Source organism: Pecten maximus, chromosome 15, assembly GCF_902652985.1.
Source record: "Pecten maximus chromosome 15, xPecMax1.1, whole genome shotgun sequence".
Lineage (NCBI taxonomy): Eukaryota > Metazoa > Mollusca > Bivalvia > Pectinida > Pectinidae > Pecten > Pecten maximus.
In genome coordinates, this window is record NC_047029.1 from 1033432 (window position 1) to 1053235 (window position 19804).

Here is a 19804-nt window from a genome sequence, read left to right on the forward strand (position 1 = left end):
AGAGAGATCGAGTGTGTGTCTGCATTACAAGGTTCGTATTTTATAATCATAATCATTTATGCATGTTATTCCTTATCTCAGTTTTTTACCTCGAGTATTGAAGGCTAGGATAGATATAAGTTTATACAGTGTATTTATCCTCAATACCTACTCAGAGATGTATGATATCGGATTTCGCATCTTCTGCTCGCAAGGTTAAGTTATATACAGTGTTGTCCGCATAATATGCATTATATTTGATACTCTAGGGTAGATATATGATATGAAATAAATGACATGGATTCAATAATGCGGCCATAAAAAACTAGTATCTTTTGCACGTTCTTCATACTTGTCACCAAACCTGTGATTATACTGACTTGGACTGGTGACACATAGTTATGTATCAACAATACCTACACATACAATCATCACATCACGTACATGTGCCCTTTATAAATGTTTCTGAATCAAATGTTCATATTTAATGTTGGCTAAAGTTAATTGTGGAATGGATGTTTTCCCGAATCAGCCCTTGGCTTTGTCTACAAAACAATATTTCACGTTTTTGTCTCTAAATGAGAGTTTAATAAACTAATGAAGCATCTTGTTTGACGTCGACATATATTTAATGTAGCTTTCCCAAATAAGATAAAACTAAACATAACTTCTATTCGTTTAATGTTTGCATCGGTAAAACGTCTCAATTGCTCTTTCGGCTTTTGATGGAATTATTTTTCTTATCCTTCATGTCACATCTTAACTCCTTTTGGTATTAACGCCTATCATAATATAAACATTGTATTTAATGTTCATTTATATTTAAGCAATGTATTTTGTTAAAAATGAAGCAGTAGATTAGTTCCTCTACCCATCTATAACTAAACATTTGCTTGGAATCATTTTCTCCTTCAGGATAATTTTTAGGTTCCAAGATTCACTGGCGATTCCTCCAAATATATCGTATAGATTGAGTCCAGATGTGACACAGAGAACCCTGTAACTATCCCTAGTGTTGTACGAGTGTAGTAAGGTACTGAGTCCAGATGTGACACAGAGAACCCTGTAACTATCCCTAGTGTTGTACGAGTTTAGTAAGGTACTGAGTCCAGATGTGACACAGAGAACCCTGTAACTATCCCTAGTGTTGTACGAGTTTAGTAAGGTACTGAGTTCAGATGTAACACACACAACCCTGTAACTATCCCTAGTGTTGTACGAGTGTAGTAAGGTACTGAGTCCAGATGTGACACAGAGACCCCTGTAACTATCCCTAGTGTTGTACGAGTGTAGTAAGGTACTGAGTCCAGATGTGACACAGAGAACCCTGTAACTATCCCTAGTGTTGTACGAGTGTAGTAAGGTACTGAGTCCAGATGTGACACAGAGAACCCTGTAACTATCCCTAGTGTTGTACGAGTGTAGTAAGGTACTGAGTCCAGATGTGACACAGAGAACCCTGTAACTATCCCTAGTGTTGTACGAGTTTAGTAAGGTACTGAGTCCAGATGTGACACAGAGAACCCTGTAACTATCCCTAGTGTTGTACGAGTTTAGTAAGGTACTGAGTCCAGATGTGACACAGAGAACCCTGTAACTATCCCTAGTGTTGTACGAGTGTAGTAAGGTACTGAGTCCAGATGTCACACAACCCTGTAACTATCCCTAGTGTTGTACGAGTGTAGTAAGGTACTGAGTCCAGATACATGTACGATGTGTGTATATATATATAGCATGGCCCATATACGTGTCCATTAAGTCCAGATCTTTCTGACATATATCATTATATCTTGATGTTGTGACACATATCAGTATATCTCTTGACGTTAAATGTAATATCTAGCTTGGACAGGAGTCAGGTAAATAAGTATCAACAGGTCAAAGGTCAAGGTCAGACTTGATTGACCCTGATGCGATCCCGTTGTGTACAAGCTAGTGTAAAAAGTTCCGCGGTCTCTAGAATATTAAAATTTTAAATAAACACTGCTTTATTATGTTTGTGTTTAGCTTATGATCTGATTTTAAGTTTCAAACAAAGGGAGAGGCCATCATATTAGACTTTATCTGAAGTATTAAAAAAAAATCGGACTGGCTGCCAGTCTTTAGCCACTACATTGAAGAAAATACTTTGAAATTTAATTGTTTTAAATGCTAGGCAACAAAACGGATTTCGCATGGATTTTATCTGGTAATGTAAAGGTAGTGTGAGATATTACAGAGGTATTGTGGAAGGAACCGTAATGTATTATCGGAGAGATTTGGCATTGGAAGCATTTATGCAATCTCTTCCTGAAAGAACCGTCATACACTATGGGAGAAATTGGCATTAAATCATATATATATTTTGGCGGTTAAATGGTTCAGTATTAAATGATCTAACATCATTTTTGTTGATATCAAGTACGCTTGATTACAATAGTGTTGTTGTCAGTCTAGTATCTGGGACGTTCACCCACTGTCCAGAGAAATGACTAGTTTCACCACATAGATATGTTAGGCATACACATAAATTTTCATAAAATTCGAAATGGCGGACGATTTTTTAGGGGTTTGTATTTTTGGAATTGTTAAACATGGTAAAATTGTTTAAATATGACATAGAAAGCTAGGTTTGAAAGATAGAATCGGATTAGGCAACACCATATCATGTGTTCTCTCTGTGTGTATTTTGTAAGCAGAAATGAACTACCGTAAACCCGAAACTAACTCAACCAAACCCACTCCTAGTGTAAATTAACACATATCACACGTGTATATAGCTCATTCGGATGATACAACCGGTTTGGCGTTCAATTCAATGTAAACACAGCCAGTCGTTACGAGGTATATATATATATACACACAAACTTTAAATACTTTTGCCGTCTTCTTTTCAGTGTTGATCAGAAAAGGTTGCTGTGTCCGCCTGACAAGGTAAATTCTTTTAAAGACTATTTGGTTATGATTTTACAATAACTGTCCATCTTTTATAAATGTCAACAGAATATACCTATATATAGCTATGTATTATACTGTGATGTAGTGCGTTGATATTGGCGTAGGATACTTTTGGTAACTGCATTTCCCTAATCCGTAACCTTTAACCTCTCCTTGGACCAGGTATTGTTTCATGATTTTCAATTCTTGATGTCACTTTATCCAAAATATTTGATCTAGTGTTACATTTCAGGTTAATACCATATTTGTTTTGATAATAGTGGAAATAGAACGCTGTGAACAACGTTAATGTATCAACATCATTTCGTGAACACATAACATTTTACCGCTAAATAGGTTTTAAGAATATAGTCGTGAAAAATTGGTTAATACCTTAAATTTAAGAATATGCCAATGATTTGGTTACGGAATCTGATTAGAATACGCTCATCAACTCAGGACAACATCTCTGATATAGGGACGGAAATAGTTGTTTGGTAACAGTAAATATATGCCACCAGCCACATCAGGAGACAAGCTGCCCTTGTATACTAATCGGTTATAGCCTAGCGCGGCCAAGGATAGCCTGTTATCAATAGCATTTTATTCCGAGTCGGCAGCAGGGGCTCCAATAACATAACACACTGTTAGATCGCCGTACACTTGTTAAAGCCTTTTCCATTTCAACATCAACTCCTCAAACATTAATCTAGGTGGACATAAAGAAGGAATTCAGTTACACTATTAGCTTTACTGTCGTGGACACTTAATGGCTCCATAATGATGAACGTTATATTTCATACAAGATGAAGTGTTTAGATGTTGGTATAAGGGTTATGGTACTGGCCAGAAGCATGCTGGGTTGTTTTTCCTTCGGCTATTTTTTTCTCTTTTACGCTGTAATATCTCTGCACGTTATATTTATTTTGTTGTTGACATAAAATGTTTCGTAATAACTTTTACTGAATAAAATAACGCTGATAGATACAAACAGGTATAGCAATAGCGTACTTGTGTATCTTTAAAATAGATCAAGGTCATTTCCAAGTTAGACAATGGTAAAGACAACTCCGTGCAACATTAAAACTACCGAGTAGCTAGTGCTGCCTTCTCCCATTACAGTTCACTAGTTTAGTGTTATTTGAATGGGGACAAGATTGTGTGTACATATAAAGACGATTTGCAATATAAAAAGCTCCGCGTTATTTGTAGGACGTGGCACATATTGTACGGATATACAGGTACTGTAGTATTCGGTTACTTCTGGAAAAACGTTTAAGTACACAAGGTAAGAAGGGCCGCATCTATAGAATCTTCAGTAATACGATATCGCCACAGGTAAACTGTTACCTGTGTGCTGGATGATTGGAGCACAGAAATATACTTTGGTAAAACCAGTCGGACAAACCAGCCATAAGAAAATATGCTATGCATGCTACCTGATAGGAATCTCGCCACCAAAAGAAAACGAGGAAAATGAAATATCTATGTAAGGCATCTAGGAAACAAAAGAGGGTAAAACGATATTCTGTTCGAGAATGACCATGCATATACATGTATAATATGGACGGACTGTATCAGCACATTTTAACACGTGCAGCAGACGGCAGTTCGTGATGTTGCATTAATGACTTGTAAACTTCAAGTGGTACATCAAACAATGTGTCATTCGTACTATGGACTCGTACGAATATCATACCCCACTCACAAAAACCTTCACATACATTGAAATCTTGAGCAAAAATGCTTTCATATTTTAAGTCTTATGAACGTTTTCGATCGCAAATTAAATATTAAATTAATTGGAAAATTGAATAATTATGCCCATTTTTGTGTGATATATTTCCCCCCAAACATCATATACTTATTTCTCGACGAAAATTTTAGCAAATTTGTTATAATTACTAATAATTCATAGTTCTGAAAGACTGCTATCTATGACGTTGTTAAAATGTCTCAAGATATTCCAATGATTATTTATGAATTATTAAGTTTTGTCCAGGACTTCCGATGTGTTCACAAGCAAAATGTCTTGAGGTAAATTTGCCCTGTAGAAATGTTGACCTGAAATTGACATGAAAATGACATAAAAATGAGGCCAAATTCACATGAAGAAATTTTCATGTCAGTTTGAGGTGAAATTTTCTTGTTAATTTCAGGTCAATTTCAGGTCATTTCCTTGACATGAATTATTGACTATTCTGCTCTTTTCAAGCCAATTTGACCCGAATTTGACCTGAATTGACATTAAGATATTTTGTCCGTGTAAACACCAGACTTGTGGGACAAATTTATTTCTCGTTAATACCTTAAGTACATGTATTTTTTATAACATATTAATAACTCATTTTAAAGCTCACCGAAGAATTCTAATAAAGTTTTTTCTTTTTAATCAAGTGTGTACATGTTAAAATTGTCAGATTGTACGACAACGAGACTTGTGTTACTTATTAAATTACATGTAATTATTTAGTATTTGTCTTATAGAAAAGGTTACCACGCTTACACAGATGTAGTTCATTTACAGGTTCCAGAACCTTTGAGCTCGCATCAAAATGTCAACCGCAGGTTCTACCCATGGGCTGACTTCGTCGAAATTGGAGTTTAAGAAGGGAAGCAACCGTGACCGGTTAATTCTAGGCCTGATTATCGTCGGCGGTCTTACCCTTGTAATTGGACTTGCAGTGGGGATACCATTGTCCAAACGAGCAGCATTACCCGGCCCAACACATGACCCAAACCTCGCTTTCGCCAAATCTTTCTTGCAAGAAAACCCATTAATTGATGGGTAAGTTCTTGTAAAAATCAATTTTATAACAGTAATACTACTAGTATACATCTAATCTGCCAAATACAAAATGTATCCGTGAATGTCATGATACAGTGGCAAAGTAGTTTCAGGGACGATAACAGTATATATTTTAATAACATCTTCCAAAACATGACTTTTTTGCAATAAAAAAGAAATACTATGATGGTAATACTATTATGGTATATACCTATATGGTATACTATATACTAATATATCATATAAAGAATATTTGACTCTATAGAGGTTAAACAACCTTACTTTAACATGTATGTTTAGTGTACAAGCTATACATTTCTAATATTCTACACAATATTTGAATAGCATATAATATCGTGTATTTTTTTCTAATATTCTACACAATACGTTAACAGCATATGATAAAGTGTATTTTTTTCTGATATTCTGCACAATATATCAACAGCATATGATATTTTGTAATTTTTCTAATAGTTTACACAACATCTAAATAGCATATGACAGATTTTTGTTTTCTGATATACTGCACAATATACATAAACAACATATGATATTTGTTTTTTTTTCTCTTATATTCTACACAATAAGAAAACAATATATTATATTACTTGATAACACACTCTTTATTGATACATCGATTAAATGTCTATACATAGTCATGTTTCAGTATTATGTATAATGTATGGATATATTATAAATACATTAATTTATATATTTAGGTACAATCTAATATGCTCTATTGATTTTACATTTTGTATGTATGTCCTACCTATGTATTCTTCATCTTTTGAGACATTGACGTCAACAATAATTGGTTCTGGAGTGTTGTTTGGTTTACGTGTATTAATTACGTGTATTAATTACTTGTATCATTCGGACAAAGAAAGGCACAGTTCTTTCCTTAGTGCTATTTAATGGTATCAATACATTTGGGAGTTACTTGTATGTTTAAACTGTTTCTTTTACCTGCAGTCATAACGATCTCCCTTGGCAATACCGACAGTATGCACAGAACAAGGTGTATAATGTCTCACTAAACGAGGACACGCGTCTACAGTGGCCCCCAGGTACACCGATGACTGACGAAAGTTTCCCCGTCCTCCCTCCCCAGACCGACATACCAAGGTTACAAGCAGGTGGGGTTGCCGCTCAGGTTAGTATTCTCCTAAATCTGAAAATTCACAAAACTTGTTTGCAGGTTAAACTAGTCTTTATAATGAAAAAAGTGATTAAATTCGTTAAATTTTGAATAAATATATATCTACATATGTATATCATCTTTAAATGTAAAATAGACACATTGCAGTGTATGCAGAACGATCGACACAAACATATCAGAAAACTAAAGGATGACTTTGTACGTTTATCAGAAAATAAATCCTGCTGAATATAATAAGTCAAACCATCACCTTTCAAGGCAATGAAGGCACGATGTTGGCTATTGTGATGTGTATGAAATATAAGATTTTTTGTGGCGTTTGCTTATGCTAAACAATATGAAAGACAACATAAAATAAATGATTTTTAGCTAGACATGCGCAATCCAACAAGAAATCATACAACCAATTATATAAACAATTACATACAAAATATATAAACAATTATACAAAACCATTATATAAACAATTATATAAACAATTATATGTAAACAATCATACAAGAAATCATACAATTATATAAGCAATTAAATAAACAATAATATAACAATCATACAAGAAAAGAATAAAAACTCAATTATATAAACAATTTTATAAACATTTATATAAACAATTTTATAAACAACTATATAAACAATTTTATAAACAATTATATAAACAATTTCATAAACAATTATATAACAATTTTATAAACAATTATATAAACAATTTTATCAACAATTATATAAACAATTTTATAAACAATTATATAAACAATTTTATTAACAATTATATAAACAATTTTATAAACAATTATATAACAATTCTTATAAACAATTATATAAACAATTTTATAAACAATTATATAAACAATTTTATAAACAATTATATAACAATTCTTATAAACAATTATATAAACAATTTTATTAACAATTATATAACAATTCTTATAAACAATTATATAAACAATTTTATAAACAATTATATAAACAATTTTATAAACAATTATATAAACAATTTTATAAACAATTATATAAACAATTTTACAAGAAATAATACAAAAGATTAAATAAGAAATCATTTAAACAATCATACAATCAAACACATAATTAAACACTCATCGAACAATTATACAATCACACAAACAATTTTACAAAATCATACAGTTATACAAACAATCATAAAATAATAATGCAAACAATCATACAATCAATCAAACAATCATAAAAACAATCACTTCACCATTCGTATATTTTGGTAATTACATATTGTACATCTTAATGGATATATATTCCATTCAAATGTAAACAGTTTACGAGAAATGGCAAGAGTTTTCTGTTTATTACTAAATATAAAGTCTGTAGCAAGTCAGGCGAACAGTTTATCTCCGGAAGGTTTGGGCGAAAATGGCAGTCATACCATGTGTAAAAACAATCACTATCAATACTTAAAGATGGTTGTCACTTATCGAATCACTTTTGATGTTACAAAATGTATAAAGGGAAAGAAATTCGTATCATTGTATATTAAGGAAATGATGTTTACGTGTGAAGTAGCTGATTTCGTACAAATGCTTCCGTTATTAAATTTCAGTGGTGGGCGGCGTTTGTCTCCTGTGCAGCCACATCGAAAGATGCCGTTCGACAAGGATTTGACCAAGTTGACGTAATTCGAAAGATGACCGACCGGTACCCAGAGACCTTCACACTAGCTTTAACAGCAAACGGTAAGTACCACACAAACTAACCGTAAAAATCACCGCCGGTACACAGAGACCTCCACACTAACTTTGACAGCAAACGGTAATTAAACACAAACTGCCGTAAAGATCGCCACCCGGTACACAGAGACCTTCACACTAACTTTGACAGCAAACGGTAATTAAATACGCCACCGAAAGGGACAATAAAATAAAAACCTTTTTTCCTCATGTTACAGATTCCTTTATACTTTAATAAATAACTAAAACAACTTATCGGAAATTTTGGGAAAAAAATCACAATTTTACCATTTGTTTATAAACTCTTTTATCATCGAAAGCAGAAGAAAGACAGGAATTCAACTAATCGACATTTTTTTTTACAGATATTGAAACAATATTTGAAAACGGTAAGATTGCCAGTCTTATTGGTCTAGAAGGGGGTCACATGATCGGAAATACCCTTGGAGTACTCCGGATGCATTACATGATCGGTGTTCGGTATATGACCTTGACCCACAGCTGTGACACTGACTGGTAAGTGATGACGTATGTGTCACGTGATATTTAATATTACTTCATTTAGTATTTTAGATACGAAGTAAGTATAACGTAGTTTCAGGGGAAAACGATTCATTTTACAATTATTGTTTATGTCAGGTAAAAGGAGTAATATCAATAAAGATAAATAAATATTTATTATTAAATACGCTATGATTTGTTGAAGTCATTAAAACAACAAAGAGACATATGAGTACATGTACATATGAATGTTGGCTGTATTTCCAGGGCAGACAACTACAAGGCGGATTTAAATAACGGAGTATCTACAGGCCTCACAGCATTCGGGAGGGTAAGGTCGAGTCAAAACCTACATCGTGTACAAGATATATGTTGATTTATGTGCTGCACCAATGATTGATAAATCAGAATATTCATTGACCTTGCACTACTCGTATTTATATAATGATATGTGTGAAGGTCATAAACGTATCCATTCTCTAGAATTTTTTTTTGTATTTAGTTATTATTCATCTATCGTTTCTACCTCATGTGACAATAGTTTTGAACTTTAGTCCATCAGTCCCCAATCAGAACTACATGTACGATGGGTGCATATTTTCTTCCGTCTTACCCCAATCAGAGCTACATGATTTGACGATGAATCAACATTTTCTTCTGCCAGTACCCAATCAGAACTACATGATTGGACAATGAATGAACATGTCCTGTCATTCCCCTGTCAAAACTTCACGATTTTACGTCAGTCCCCACTAGACCTACTTAACGAGATGATAGGTGCATATGTTTATTTTTACCTTTTGACTAACCAGTAAATATCCCGCCCGTTAGTCCCAGACAGAAGGATCGAGTCGGACGTTAGGTAAACACTTAAATTCGTAAGCTTACACAAGATTTACATGATGTGATGATAGGTGGTTTCGCCTACAAATGTATTTTGTTTTGTATGCAATCATAGATGATGTCTTTGCACGGATACATTTTGTACTCCTTTGTGGAATTCATCCGATACTGTCCTTAATACGGAGACGTTTATTCCCCTCTTACTGTGGACTACATCCATCCTGTCCCTAACACGGAGACATTAAGTCCCCTCTGACTGTAGACTACATCCATCCTGTCCCTAACACGGAGACAATAAGTCCCCTCTGACTATAGACTACATCCATCCTGTCCCTAACACGGAGACAATAAGTCCCCTCTGACTGTAGACTACATCCCATCCTGTCCTTAATACGGAGACAATAAGTCCCCTCTGACTGTGGACTACATCCATCCTGTCCCTAACACGGAGACATTAAGTCCCCTCTGACTGTAGACTACATCCCATCCTGTCCCTAACACGGAGACAATAAGTCCCCTCTGACTGTAGACTACATCCCATCCTGTCCCTAACACGGAGACAATAAGTCCCCTCTGACTGTAGACTACATACCATCCTGTCCCTAACACGGAGACAATAAGTCCCCTCTGACTGTAGACTACATACCATCCTGTCCCTAACACGGAGACAATAAGTCCCCTCTGACTGTAGACTACATACCATCCTGTCCTTAATACGGAGACATGAAGTCCCCTCTGACTATAGACTACATACCATCCTGTCCCTAACACGGAGACAATAAGTCCCCTCTGACTGTGGACTACATACCATCCTGTCCCTAACACGGAGACAATAAGTCCCCTCTGACTGTAGACTACATCCCATCCTGTCCCTAACACGGAGACATTAAGTCCCCTCTGACTGTGGACTACATACCATCCTGTCCCTAACACGGAGACAATAAGTCCCCTCTGACTATAGACTACATCCCATCCTGTCCCTAACACGGAGACATTAAGTCCCCTCTGACTGTAGACTACATCCCATCCTGTCCCTAACACGGAGACATTAAGTCCCCTCTGACTGTAGACTACATCCATCCTGTCCCTAACACGGAGACAATAAGTCCCCTCTGACTGTGGACTACATCCATCCTGTCCTTTATACGGAGACATTAAGTCCCCTCTGACTGTGGACTACATCCATCCTGTCCTTAATACGGAGACATGAAGTCCCCTCTGACTGTGGACTACATACCATCCTGTCCCTAACACGGAGACAATAAGTCCCCTCTGACTGTGGACTACATCCCATACTGACCTTTATACAGAGACAATAAGTCCCCTCTGACTATAGACTACATACCATCCTGTCCTTTATACGGAGACATTAAGTCCCCTCTGACTGTAGACTACATCCATCCTGTCCTTAATACGGAGACATGAAGTCCCCTCTGACTGTGGACTACATACCATCCTGTCCCTAACACGGAGACAATAAGTCCCCTCTGACTGTGGACTACATCCCATACTGACCTTTATACAGAGACAATAAGTCCCCTCTGACTGTAGACTACATCCATCCTATCCTTAATACGGAGACAATAAGTCCCCTCTGACTATAGACTACATCCATCCTGTCCCTAACACGGAGACATTAAGTCCCCTCTGACTGTGGACTACATCCCATCCTGTCCCTAACACGGAGACAATAAGTCCCCTCTGACTGTGGACTACATACCATCCTGTCCCTAACACGGAGACAATAAGTCCCCTCTGACTGTGGACTACATACCATCCTGTCCCTAACACGGAGACAATAAGTCCCCTCTGACTGTGGACTACATCCCATCCTGTCCTTTAAACGGAGACAATAAGTCCCCGTCTGACTGTGGACTACATCCCATCCTGTCCTTTATACGGAGACATTAAGTCCCCTCTGACTGTGGACTACATCCCATCCTGTCCTTTAAACGGAGACAATAAGTCCCCGTCTGACTGTGGACTACATCCCATACTGACCTTTATACGGAGACATTAAGTCCCCTCTGACTGCGGACTACATCCATCCTGTCCTTAATACGGAGACAATAAGTCCCCTCTGACTGCGGACTACATCCATCCTGTCCTTTATACGGAGACATTAAGTCCCCTCTGACTGCGGACTACATCCATCCTGTCCTTAATACGGAGACAATAAGTCCCCTCTGACTGCGGACTACATCCATCCTGTCCTTAATACGGAGACAATAAGTCCCCGTCTGACTGTGGACTACATCCCATCCTGTCCTTTAAACGGAGACAATAAGTCCCCGTCTGACTGTGGACTACATCCCATACTGACCTTTATACAGAGGCAATAAGTCCCCTCTGACTATAGACTACATCCCATCCCGTCCCTAACACGGAGACAATAAGTCCCCTCTGACTGTGGACTACATCCATCCTGTCCCTAACACGGAGACATTAAGTCCCCTCTGACTGTAGACTACATCCATCCTGTCCTTTATACGGAGACATTAAGTCCCCTCTGACTGTGGACTACATCCCATCCTGTCCCTAACACGGAGACAATAAGTCCCCTCTGACTATAGACTACATCCATCCTGTCCCTAACACGGAGACATTAAGTCCCCTCTGACTATAGACTACATCCATCCTGTCCTTTATACGGAGACATTAAGTCCCCTCTGACTGCGGACTACATCCATCCTGTCCTTAATACGGAGACAATAAGTCCCCTCTGACTGCGGACTACATCCATCCTGTCCTTAATACGGAGACAATAAGTCCCCGTCTGACTGTGGACTACATCCCATCCTGTCCTTTAAACGGAGACAATAAGTCCCCGTCTGACTGTGGACTACATCCCATACTGACCTTTATACAGAGGCAATAAGTCCCCTCTGACTATAGACTACATCCCATCCCGTCCCTAACACGGAGACAATAAGTCCCCTCTGACTGTGGACTACATCCATCCTGTCCCTAACACGGAGACATTAAGTCCCCTCTGACTGTAGACTACATCCATCCTGTCCTTTATACGGAGACATTAAGTCCCCTCTGACTGTGGACTACATCCCATCCTGTCCCTAACACGGAGACAATAAGTCCCCTCTGACTATAGACTACATCCATCCTGTCCCTAACACGGAGACATTAAGTCCCCTCTGACTGTGGACTACATCCCATCCTGTCCCTAACACGGAGACAATAAGTCCCCCTCTGACTATAGACTACATCCCATCCCGTCCCTAACACGGAGACATTAAGTCCCCTCTGACTGTGGACTACATCCATCCTGTCCTTTATACGGAGACATTAAGTCCCCTCTGACTGTGGACTACATCTCATCCTGTCCTTAATACGGAGACAATAAGTCCCCTCTGACAGTGGACTACATCCATCCTGTCCCTAACACGGAGACATTAAGTCCCCTCTGACTGTGGACTACATCCATCCTGTCCTTTATACGGAGACATTAAGTCCCCTCTGACTGCGGACTACATACCATCCTGTCCCTAACACGGAGACATTAAGTCCCCTCTGACTGTGGACTACATCCATCCTGTCCCTAACACGGAGACATTAAGTCCCCTCTGACTGTGGACTACATCCATCCTGTCCCTAACACGGAGACATTAAGTCCCCTCTGACTGTGGACTACATCCATCCTGTCCCTAACACGGAGACAATAAGTCCCCTCTGACTGTAGACTACATACCATCCTGTCCCTAACACGGAGACATGAAGTCCCCCTCTGACTATAGACTACATCCATCCTGTCCTTTATACGGAGACATGAAGTCCCCCTCTGACTATAGACTACATACCATCCTGTCCCTAACACGGAGACAATAAGTCCCCTCTGACTATAGACTACATCCATCCTGTCCTTTATACGGAGACATGAAGTCCCCCTCTGACTATAGACTACATCCATCCTGTCCTTTATACGGAGACATGAAGTCCCCCTCTGACTATAGACTACATCCATCCTGTCCTTTATACGGAGACATGAAGTCCCCCTCTGACTATAGACTACATCCATCCTGTCCTTTATACGGAGACATGAAGTCCCCCTCTGACTATAGACTACATCCATCCTGTCCTTTATACGGAGACATGAAGTCCCCCTCTGACTATAGACTACATCCATCCTGTCCTTTATACGGAGACATTAAGTCCCCTCTGACTGTAGACTACATCCATCCTGTCCCTAACACGGAGACATTAAGTCCCCTCTGACTGTAGACTACATCCCATCCTGTCCCTAACACGGAGACAATAAGTCCCCTCTGACTGTGGACTACATACCATCCTGTCCCTAACACGGAGACAATAAGTCCCCTCTGACTGTAGACTACATCCCATCCTGTCCTTTATACGGAGACATTAAGTCCCCTCTGACTATAGACTACATCCCATCCTGTCCTTTATACGGAGACATTAAGTCCCCTCTGACTATAGACTACATCCATCCTGTCCTTAATACGGAGACAATAAGTCCCCTCTGACTATAGACTACATACCATCCTGTCCCTAACACGGAGACATTAAGTCCCCTCTGACTATAGACTACATCCATCCTGTCCCTAACACGGAGACATTAAGTCCCCTCTGACTATAGACTACATCCCATCCTGTCCCTAACACGGAGACATTAAGTCCCCTCTGACTATAGACTACATCCCATCCTGTCCCTAACACGGAGACAATAAGTCCCCTCTGACTATAGACTACATCCATCCTGTCCCTAACACGGAGACATTAAGTCCCCTCTGACTATAGACTACATCCATCCTGTCCCTAACACGGAGACATTAAGTCCCCTCTGACTGTAGACTACATCCCATCCTGTCCCTAACACGGAGACATTAAGTCCCCTCTGACTGTAGACTACATCCCATCCTGTCCTTTATACGGAGACATTAAGTCCCCTCTGACTATAGACTACATCCATCCTGTCCTTAATACGGAGACAATAAGTCCCCTCTGACTATAGACTACATACCATCCTGTCCCTAACACGGAGACATTAAGTCCCCTCTGACTGTGGACTACATCCCATCCTGTCCCTAACACGGAGACATTAAGTCCCCTCTGACTGTAGACTACATCCATCCTGTCCCTAACACGGAGACATTAAGTCCCCTCTGACTGTAGACTACATCCATCCTGTCCCTAACACGGAGACATTAAGTCCCCTCTGACTGTAGACTACATCCATCCTGTCCCTAACACGGAGACAATAAGTCCCCTCTGACTGTGGACTACATACCATCCTGTCCCTAACACGGAGACATTAAGTCCCCTCTGACTATAGACTACATCCATCCTGTCCCTAACACGGAGACATTAAGTCCCCTCTGACTGTAGACTACATCCCATCCTGTCCCTAACACGGAGACAATAAGTCCCCTCTGACTGTGGACTACATACCATCCTGTCCCTAACACGGAGACATTAAGTCCCCTCTGACTATAGACTACATACCATCCTGTCCCTAACACGGAGACATTAAGTCCCCTCTGACTATAGACTACATACCATCCTGTCCCTAACACGGAGACAATAAGTCCCCTCTGACTGTGGACTACATACCATCCTGTCCCTAACACGGAGACATTAAGTCCCCTCTGACTATAGACTACATACCATCCTGTCCCTAACACGGAGACATTAAGTCCCCTCTGACTATAGACTACATACCATCCTGTCCCTAATACGGAGACATTAAGTCCCCTCTGACTATAGACTACATCCCATCCTGTCCCTAACACGGAGACAATAAGTCCCCTCTGACTGTAGACTACATCCATCCTGTCCTTAATACGGAGACATTAAGTCCCCTCTGACTGTAGACTACATACCATCCTATCCTTAATACGGAGACATGAAGTCCCCTCTGACTATAGACTACATCCCATCCTGTCCTTAATACGGAGACATTAAGTCCCCTCTGACTGTGGACTACATCCATCCTGTCCTTAATACGGAGACATGAAGTCCCCTCTGACTGTGGACTACATCTCATCCTGTCCCTAACACGGAGACATTAAGTCCCCTCTGACTGTGGACTACATACCATCCTGTCCTTAATACGGAGACATGAAGTCCCCTCTGACTGTGGACTACATCTCATCCTGTCCTTAATACGGAGACATGAAGTCCCCTCTGACTGTGGACTACATCTCATCCTGTCCTTTATACGGAGACATTAAGTCCCCTCTGACTGTGGACTACATCTCATCCTGTCCCTAACATGGAGACAATAAGTCCCCTCTGACTGTGGACTACATCTCATCCTGTCCCTAACATGGAGACAATAAGTCCCCTCTGACTGTGGACTACATGCCATCCTGTCCCTAACACGGAGACATTAAGTCCCCTCTGACTGTGGACTACATACCATCCTGTCCTTAATACGGAGACAATAAGTCCCCTCTGATTGCGGACTACATCCATCCTGTCCTTAATACGGAGACAATAAGTCCCCTCTGATTGCGGACTACATCCATCCTGTCCTTAATACGGAGACAATAAGTCCCCGTCTGACTGTGGACTACATCCCATCCTGTCCTTTAAACGGAGACAATAAGTCCCCGTCTGACTGTGGACTACATCCCATACTGACCTTTATACAGAGGCAATAAGTCCCCTCTGACTATAGACTACATACCATCCTGTCCCTAACACGGAGACAATAAGTCCCCTCTGACTGTGGACTACATCCATCCTGTCCCTAACACGGAGACATTAAGTCCCCTCTGACTGTAGACTACATACCATCCTGTCCTTTATACGGAGACATGAAGTCCCCTCTGACTGTGGACTACATTCTGTACCACTATATGGTACTGTTAGTATGGCAGAGTGCCACGTCCTTTAGATTTTTGTCCCCTGGCGGAGTCATAGTAGAGTCTATAAAACTGTTCCTTGCTACTCTCGCTTAACGCTCACAATTTATGGAGTATGGTGACTAGTTGACGCTTTGTCAGTTTACTGTGACCAGGTGAGGTGTCTGCGGCAGTATGTTCCAGTGAGGTGGCGCTTACGCAGTCCGCCAAAAACACACATACTCACAACATTCATTTCGGACACAGTGAAGTCCGTCCTACTAAATATAATTTTTCAATCTTGCAGACCGTAGTCCATGAGATGAACAGGCTTGGGATGATAATAGACGTGTCCCACGTATCCTACCAGACCATGATTGACGCTATTCAAACATCAGAGGCTCCTGTCATCTTTAGTCATTCATCAGTATTCTCGATTTGTAACAATTACCGTAACGTCAAGGACGACGTACTTGATATGCTGGTAAGATAGTCACATCTCGTTTATTGTATGTATGACAATGGGAGAATTGGAGAATGGAGTAGTGGGAAGAAAAGAAAGTGAAAATAGTGTAAAGAAAGATACTATCTGCGCGAGGTACTATTTGGATTAATCTTCCTCTACCTTTAGTGTGTGATAGAGTAATCTCCAATCCGAAGGGTGATAATATGCATTTATGGCCCTGGATGCAGAGTAATATGAAGGTTTTTTTACCCGAAGGTATCATATTTCCCGAGGGCTTGTCCGAGTGAAATATGAGAGCTAAGGGTAAGACCGGGTACCTTAATGTGACTTAGAAACATCATATTTTGGTTTTATCTATACATGTATATGATATTTGCAGAGATATTATCGTATACATATGACAATAATGATACAATCTTATTTGTAGAAACAAAACAATGGCGTAATCATGATCAATTTCTACACGGGCTACATCAACAATGCTACAGACCACGCCAATACAACAACAGTATCGCAAGTAGCAGGTGAATTAAGGTCTTACTTCATAATACCAAATAATGAAACATTGATATAGGTGTGGAAATGAGATCACATTGAAATAATAAATGACTTCAGAAAAAAAGGAACATTATATCGAATGTCTATTTAGAATGCTCACGTTTTACTTTGGATAGTAATACCAAAATTTCTATCACAGAATAAATGCAAATAATCCTGAATATCACCTATTTACTTTATAAATCCTTGTTTTTTTACAGTTCTATTTTAATTTTTTTTTTCGTGGCATATGAATAACGTAAAAATGTTCGTCTCGCTAATTAAACTAACATAAAACAAGCATTCTTAGAGTATTGCTAAAGCAATATATGTCCCATACAGTCCCCGCTAAAAATTGTAACAGTGTCCTTGACATTGACCCAAAAATCCGGAAACTTTAACTAGATCGGTAGCTACTTCTACTGAGGTTACATACCAACTTTGACCAACACACCTTGAAGCATGGCTGTCAACACACCTTGAAGCATGGCTGTCAACACACCTTGAAGCATGGCTGTCAACACACCTTGAATCATGGCTGTCAACACACCTTGAAGCATGGCTGTCAACACACCTTGAAGCATGGCTGTCAACACACCTTGAAGCATGGCTGTGACTGCAGTCGCTTGATAGGAGTCAGTTAATTTGATTGGCTATACTGTACCTTTGTTTGTATGTTGTAAAATATTAATATGTTTTAGATTGACGGGCTAAGTATATGTTTTTGGATTGATGGACCGAGTATGTTGTACAATATGTATATGATTTTGGATAAATAGACAGAATATGTTTGATTGAAGTTACGTTTGATTATGGTCGCTATCTTTGTGTTACAGACCACTTTGACTACGTTAAGGATAGGATTGGCATCGATTATGTTGGTGTAGGTGCTGACTACGATGGCGTTAAGTAGTAAGTATAATGATACACACAATATGGTTTGATGATTAAAACAGGAATACAATAGAAATGTTCAAAAATAAGATGACGATATTTTATTATTATATTATTGGCAATCCAAGACGCCCATTAACGCTCTCCTAATATGAAAGTGACCACTGACCTGGACGCTTGACCGGAAGAGTCCTTGAGACATCAGTGTATAAAAATAACTCGTCGCATTTATTTTCATTGTGAGATTTGTCATGAAGCCGAGAATACTTAATCTTAAAATGTAGCATTATCCATACAACAAAACAACAATACAATTTTAGATCGGTGAAGTTGACAATGTTCAAAAGCTAACCAGCAATCCAATAGACGTCCGGCAACATCGGAATTCGAGTCTATTCCCTTTTCTTCTCTTGCTAAATTCCAACGAATCATTTCCTTTCCGAAGGAAATACTCGGGTTTTTACCGATTCCAGTCCTTTTACGCTTCTTTTTGGCAGAATCTGTCTGTGTTTTGGCAGGTTCGCGCAATCTCCGCTCCGCCATTTTGCATAGAATGCTAACCTGCCTGTTGCATTATGGGAAAATTTCGCATAGAAACTGTCGGTCCCAGTTATTATTTTTAAGGAACTTCCGGCATACTTTCTTAAACATTTTCCTCCTCTTCTTGATACGCGATAATTTGTTAGGTATATTATTAAGTCTGGAAACTGTAATTAAAGAGCTCAAAATGTAATCATTTCTTTAGGAGTATGTGGCTTTAACTGTATATATAACTACCTATTTACTCTTGTCGAGTTATGATATATGTCCTGATCATTGTGTAACACTAAGCCATCATCGTATCGTGTAACGTGAAGCGCATTAGAGTAATTTTACAAATTAGATAGTTATATAAATGTTATAAATTATCATCAACACAGCATGCCATTGGAGCTGGAAGACGTTTCGACCTACCCTGTAATTTTCGCCGAACTCCACAAACGAGGCTGGTCGATCGATGATTTGAAAAAAGTAGCAGGCCAGAACTTTCTCCGAGTCTTTAAGGCTGTAGAGGAGGTAAGAACAGACCACCCCACCATTTAATATAGTACACGGATGTCGTATATATTGAGAGGTGATTTGCCTAAGTTATGAAAATCTTCTCTTGTACACTTTTTTTTTTATAATTTAAGTATTGATGTCATTTTTTTTAGTTTCATCGGG

At 39.0% G+C, this 19804-nt stretch overlaps 1 protein-coding gene across 1 annotated transcript in view; it reads left to right on the forward strand.

Moving 5' to 3' along the window:
* Positions 1-19804, forward strand: part of LOC117343754 (dipeptidase 1-like) — a 22978-nt gene continuing 3174 nt past the window's right edge. Inside the window, exons 1-11 of the mRNA XM_033906240.1 lie at positions 1-31; positions 2856-2892; positions 5423-5683; positions 6656-6836; positions 8413-8545; positions 8905-9055; positions 9308-9371; positions 17012-17188; positions 17598-17694; positions 18544-18619; positions 19522-19657. Of these exons, the coding sequence (XP_033762131.1) occupies positions 5451-5683; positions 6656-6836; positions 8413-8545; positions 8905-9055; positions 9308-9371; positions 17012-17188; positions 17598-17694; positions 18544-18619; positions 19522-19657 (1248 nt within the window). The 5' untranslated portion in view covers positions 1-31; positions 2856-2892; positions 5423-5450. The remainder of the gene's footprint in view (positions 32-2855; positions 2893-5422; positions 5684-6655; positions 6837-8412; positions 8546-8904; positions 9056-9307; positions 9372-17011; positions 17189-17597; positions 17695-18543; positions 18620-19521; positions 19658-19804) is intronic.